This window comes from Ruditapes philippinarum, unplaced genomic scaffold (genome assembly GCF_026571515.1).
Source record: "Ruditapes philippinarum isolate M1 unplaced genomic scaffold, ASM2657151v2 ctg1038_1_1_1_1, whole genome shotgun sequence".
NCBI classification, from domain to species: domain Eukaryota; kingdom Metazoa; phylum Mollusca; class Bivalvia; order Venerida; family Veneridae; genus Ruditapes; species Ruditapes philippinarum.
In genome coordinates, this window is record NW_026853927.1 from 159,324 (window position 1) to 165,708 (window position 6,385).

Genomic DNA, 6,385 nt, shown 5'->3' on the forward strand with positions numbered 1-6,385 from the left:
GATGTAGGTTTTCCATGATATTTCCAATAATCAACTCTTAGTTTACTGCACATTGATATTTTTACATTTAATCTGAAAGTGTTTTTCTGATATTATTCAACCATTAAAAGCAAAAAGCAATGTTGTAACAACATGACAAAAAAAGGCCATAAAGGAAACATTGCTTTGTTAGAGGACGTGATATCAGCGCTGAAATGCTGATTAATTTATTCATGTATTCATAATCTAAATGGGAATCCTGTATCAGAAAATCATCTTTAATTATAATCATTTCAGTTCAGAGAGAATACAATTCTTATATACAAATCGTTGTTATACATTCGCTCGCATTTAATACTTCATATTGAGGCGTATGTCATGGTAATTAGAAGTGAATAAATTTTATCATGATATTTCTTTATCTATCCAACGCATGCGGAAAACATTGGCTTACGCGCATGGGATCGTATTGTTTCCCCATCTAATGATAGAGATTGAATGATATTTATGCATTTCGCTTGTCGCATGTAACAGAAAACACAAACAGTATTTTCAGAAGGATTAATTTCCAATCATCCTGGATATCGTTCCAATGAATACATAAAATATTCCAAGTCGATAAATTTCCTTCATATTGAGTAAAAGCACGCTATTACAAATACCAGGGAAATAAATTGTCTACATATAACTGCTGACGATTTCTTTGGATGCAGAACAAGGGAATGTTGGAACGCCGCTTGACTGCATTTATTGTGAAATGAAAATATACCGGTTTTAAGGATATACATTTGAGGACATGTTATTCTAAGTTTCTTATTAGTGTGATTGTGTCTGTGTCAACAACCTATTTAATAATCAGGTAATTGTTTTTTTAAAGTATGATATGATATTATACATTTGGATATATCAGTAGAATAATGCTATAGTTAGTCGAATTTAAAACCTGGAAAAAAATAGTGTTTAATGTAACGGTTTAACATAAATATGGTACAATAATTTGTATAGAAGATTCTAACAAAGGTATTGTGTTTAAGGACAAATGTCCTTCAAGTTACGGACCTTCAATTCAAAAAGAGAAGATCTTTTTTGGTCAAATCTGTAAACTATGGATACTGTTCATAAATTACAAGCATAAAAATTTTTCAAAAATCTAAAGGTCTTAAATAAGAAATAAATTGAGCCTTTGAATTTTCTTTCTGATTTTAACATCGCTATAATAACTGTTATTTAGCATGATATGATACATTGATACATTTGAGAAAGTAAAGGTTTAGATCCTTACTTTAAAAGAAATGTATTTGTTTATTTGCATTATATTTACCTTTTTAATTTTAACGCATTTTCCTGTTTGAACAAATAATCAAGCCGTTTAATTTAATTTAGTTAAATATTATACTTAATCTTTTTAGAAATTTGTTATATTTAGGTGCAGTTTGATTTAAAAGTAATGACTATTTATGTTTCCAAAACGTTTTGAATGAAACTAGTTTTGCAGCTGCCGATATTCCTCGAATACATTGTTTTAAGTAAACGAGAAAAGTATAGTTTTATGTATTAAGCTGCTAAACTAAAATAGAAAAAAACAAGTTTTCGTAGAAATGATCGATAATTACTATATGAATATTATTATACAGAACGAATATTAAAGAAATAAGGAAAGTCATACCATTTATTTTGTTTAGAACTTTCGAACATTTTAGAAACGATAAAAGTAAAACAAATACTGCAAGCACAGAATCATCACCCCAAATGATTTGTATTGAAAAAGCAATTTAAGTTAATTTGTTCTCTTAACAACTTTTTTCTGATGTAATCAACATTGAGTTCCATTTTGCTAATGAAATCTGTAATCACAATTTTGATCTTAAGTCGCCAGTATTGATCAAAATGTATGGCATGATACAATGAAAGATAACCTTATCTCAGTCTTAAAATCTTCTTGTTGAAGAACGAAATCAAAAACAATGACTTTTAATATCTATAAATGCATATTACTTCACAATATCTAAAAACCGTTTTCCACTGCTTTTAAGAGATTTTTTTTAAAAAAAAGCCCCAATTTTAATGAATCAAATGCTATATACAAATATATATGCGATTTTTTGTAGGGTGCATTGCAATAAGCTTTAAACGGATTATTTGTTCTCATTTTGTTTCAAGATTGGTATGCTTTATTTTTAGTTCGCTCGAAATATTTTCAATATTTATTTTACAGCAATATCCGCTCTTCCAGAGGATAAGAAAATGACCACCTAAAGACGAGACAAAACGCGAGAACATATACATTGCTTTAAATAGTTTATCATGATCGACAGATTGAGTTACTTCCACTGATAAAATGGACATATGAAACAAGTGTGCTTACTTCTTGCGAAACCTCATTTCGTGTCATACTAATATCACATTGCACACCCTATATATTCGTAAAGTTTTCAAACTTTACTCAACGAAAAGCAGTTTTTTTAACGGAAAGCAGTTTTATCCTTTAAAGAAACAAGTAACATTTTAAAGATGAATAATCATCTATGCAAACGTCTTATTCATGAATCTGTATTGATTGGAACTCATGCTTGCGGATTAAAAAAATGCTGATTCACATGAATATCTTCAATCGAGATTAAGTTTACCAGTACAAAAACGATAGACTTGAAAATAATGTTATTTTTTAAAATGGAGTAATGTTTCATTTTGCCCATTTATCTTTGTAAAATATGAATTATCGATGTAGCGGTGTGCTGAATAAAGACAGAACAACAATTGAGTGATAGTATATGTTGTTTGACAAGATTTAATTGTTTGGTGAACAAGTAACAATCTTCGAAAAAAAAACTCAACATAGTACTTTTTTTTTAAATATTTTTTGAATTTATGACAAATAATTTATTTTAACATAGTATCTTTGATTGGTTTACATGTTGGCATAGCAACTCAACATTGTGCTCAGCGTAAATATTGCGCAAATATGTCGAAAATATTGGAAACGGAAAATTATGAATAATCAACGATGAATAAAACTATGAAAGTAACTTATAATTCTTCGACACAAGACATAAATTGTACGTTCGAATATCTCCGAAATCATATTACTACAAAAGGTCAATCAACAGCAGACGTATATGGATTTAATCAATCAGTGATCCTAGGATTTCTCTTTCCAATAGTTTCCATAGGAATTATCAGCAATGTTGTGATAATTTACGTCATCTCAAGTGACCGGAAGTTACATAAAGCGCCATTTTATTTTCTCATATGCAACTCGGTGATGGATTTATCAAAAAGCATTTTCTGTTTACCCTTTGTCATTGAGGCGGTGTTATCAGATTTCCAATGGATTTATGACCAGAAAACATGCACTGTGTTAGCGTTTTCGAATTCTTTTTTCACAGTTTCAACGGTAATCGGTTTTTTAGCGATTGTTATTGATAGATATTTATCAGTAACGTCAGTCAGATTTTACAGTAAATGTTCACATGGACTTGTAAATCTTGCTGTGATCATTGTTGGATGGGGCGTAGCCTTCTGTCTTTCATTTCCACCAATATTTGAAGAAGGGGCATATCAATATATTCCTAGTGAAATGCAGTGTACCTTTTTCCACCTGCCTTATAGAGAAAACGAAACGCTTGGATATACAATATCGTTCGTTTGTTTGCTTTGTGTAATAATGTTCCTGTATTGTCGTCTGTTTTTGTTCATGAGATCTCACCGAAAGATGGCGCCACTGTATCACGAGCCAGCTAGGAGCAGCGATTGGGCGTTCTTTGGACCGGGTGCCAATGGACAAGCTTTGATAAATCTTTTAAATGGATTTGCAGGAGGCCCACCGAATCCAATAGCAGCAAATGCTCAGCAAATACAACAAAACTTTGGAAGAGTTGTTAACTTACGAGTTTTAAAAAACGAACACATAACGCGAGTATTCTTTGCAACAACACTTACATTTTTATTGTTGTGGTCATTATATCTATTCCAAGTATTTGTTAAAGTATTCTATGATTATAATTTTCTTTCCACGCGATTTATATTGTGTTCGACAATGCTAAGCTTTTGCCATGTGGTGTTGTGTCCAATAATATGTTTACTATTTGGTAGTCCATTACGGACGTCGTTGTTTTCACGCCTGAGAACCTGGTGTGAGAAAAGAAGTTACACAGACGTGTCACAAAATGAACAACAACAACAACAACAAGATAATACTGAGCCAAGCAGCGTCAGATGTATTGAGCTTGCCGTCTGATTATCTTTAATCACAATAATATTTACGTCGTTCGTAATGTAATTTTCATGTAAACAAATAAAGATAAAAGATCATGCATTTTCATATTGATTAAAACAACTTCTTGCTTTATTTGCTCTTTATTATTGTTTCATGAAATAATTGTTATATTGTTATATTTTTATCGTAAATGAAAGAAGAAGGTAAAATATTGGCATCCGTTATTGAAATATAATACATTTAACACAAATTCTTTAATCAAAAGATAAGAAAAAGATTGTTTTGTTTATCTCATTTATGAAACAGTTTAATAAATTTGTGATATGATTCTTAAATAGAATTTAAATCTGTTTCAGATTGTTTTCACTCATTTCGAAAATACTCCTTTCTCCTACGGTGAATTTCGTAAAGTAATAATGTAATAATGTTAAGAATTATTTATGCAGCATGTGCGGGAACATCATTTGTTTCAGTTTTGTAACTTTGATTAATATAATATTTTTAATGAATTTTAATCTAAAAGTCGCACACTGAGTGATTTGCATGTACAACAACATAATGTTAAAATTCCTCATAATATTATAAAAGTAGATATGCAAAATGTTGTAAATTTTTATACGAACCTACCACTTTTAGTTTGAAATAGAAATTCTAACACCTTGTCACTTAGGTATGGTAACTTTTATGCTGGTAATTATAAGATATACTTATATCGTTGTGACATACTTAAACATCTGAACCGTTTACTGCAGAATCAACCGACAAAAGGTAACTGAATATTCAAATGTCTCAGGTCAATATTGCCAAACACTGTAAGGTTACGTATAAAAATGCCCGATCGTTTCTTTAAAAAGAAACACAAAAAAAAAGACAATTGTCATGTATTATTATTAAATTTGATTTTTCGAATAATATAAGACGTTTCGCGTTTGAAAGAGGATTCCCTTAGAGGCAATGACAGCTAAAACAAACAAAAACGTTGAAGGACGCTGCGCTGTCTGTTGACAACTTTTTCCAGATGGTCATGAGTTGCTGGTTTCTGTTGGGATATGCGTTTGTTGCGTACCACTCGTCATTATTGATATGTTTTGCTTTAATATTTACTTACATAACATTTATGGCGATCTCTTCTTTATATACCAATTATTTTTGTCATGCATTGTACTTTTATGTAGTAGTATCAATTATTACAAGAAAAGTGAGTTGACTTGAATCTGTTTTTTGAAGATGATATAAAATGCAATATCTCTCATATCATTTTACTGTTAGTAGCCAAATATAATTGTGCCCCGAAAAGTAGTATCTATACATATGAGAAGAGAGTTTGATATAAAGCAAATAATTGTACAATAAAATGAATGGCTTTTTCGAAGTTTCATTTGTAATTGTATTGAATAAAGATATAAATTTCAATATAACATAAAGCGCAATAAATGATTTTAACATGATCCAGACATCAAAACCAAGAAGTCTACAGCTTAAAGCATGCATTTGTATAAATTCCAATTCATTTATGAGATATCAACTGAAGTTTACATATTGTAACCAATATAGACAGCTTCTTATGAATTGGTGATGGCATTACTCGAGGTATTCTTTACAAATATCTTTTTTGTTACTAGGATATCAGAATGCCACAATTCTTTTAAACAGCTTCGAACTAAGCCCAGACTAGCCAATTAATTTACAAGGCTAAATAATTAATAGGGGAGTTTTCTGCTTCTATCAAACATTGATCAACTCATTCAATTAGACCATGTGATTGTATAATCAATATAACATTAGTCTGTATAATCCCATAACATTGGCGTCTTTTAGAAACTACTTTATTGTAACGTGTTATTTATAATTCTAATAGGCAAAATATACAAAGCTTGTTCTAGAGAGATATAAATTATTCAAAGGAACTCCACTGAGGTTTTTTAACATGACGACAGGACTGGAAATAAATTTTTGAGATTATTACTCCATTTGATGTAAATCTATACCAATAACTAATGTGCAAAATTTCATTCAGATCATTAGCTTGCTCCGTTTTTCCAGAATAATTATTATAATAGTGAAAAATGACCCAAAATTGAAAAGCGTTTAAACGCTTTTAACTCAAATCGGACTGAAAATAGCACAAACATACGATTTTCAATATATTGCTTGTATATTTCTTAATTATATCTTATTTATATTTCTGTT

General features: G+C 30.1%; 1 protein-coding gene across 1 annotated transcript; it reads left to right on the forward strand.

Annotated features, from left to right (window-relative positions):
- The first annotated feature begins 323 nt into the window (after nucleotides 1-323).
- Nucleotides 324-4,478, forward strand: LOC132738408 (probable G protein-coupled receptor 85). Its single transcript, XM_060725902.1, has 2 exons — nucleotides 324-838; nucleotides 2,195-4,478. The coding sequence occupies exon 2, from the start codon at nucleotides 2,984-2,986 to the stop codon at nucleotides 4,214-4,216; it is 1,233 nt and encodes a 410-aa protein (XP_060581885.1). The 5' UTR covers nucleotides 324-838; nucleotides 2,195-2,983; the 3' UTR covers nucleotides 4,217-4,478.
- The last annotated feature ends 1,907 nt before the right edge of the window (nucleotides 4,479-6,385 follow it).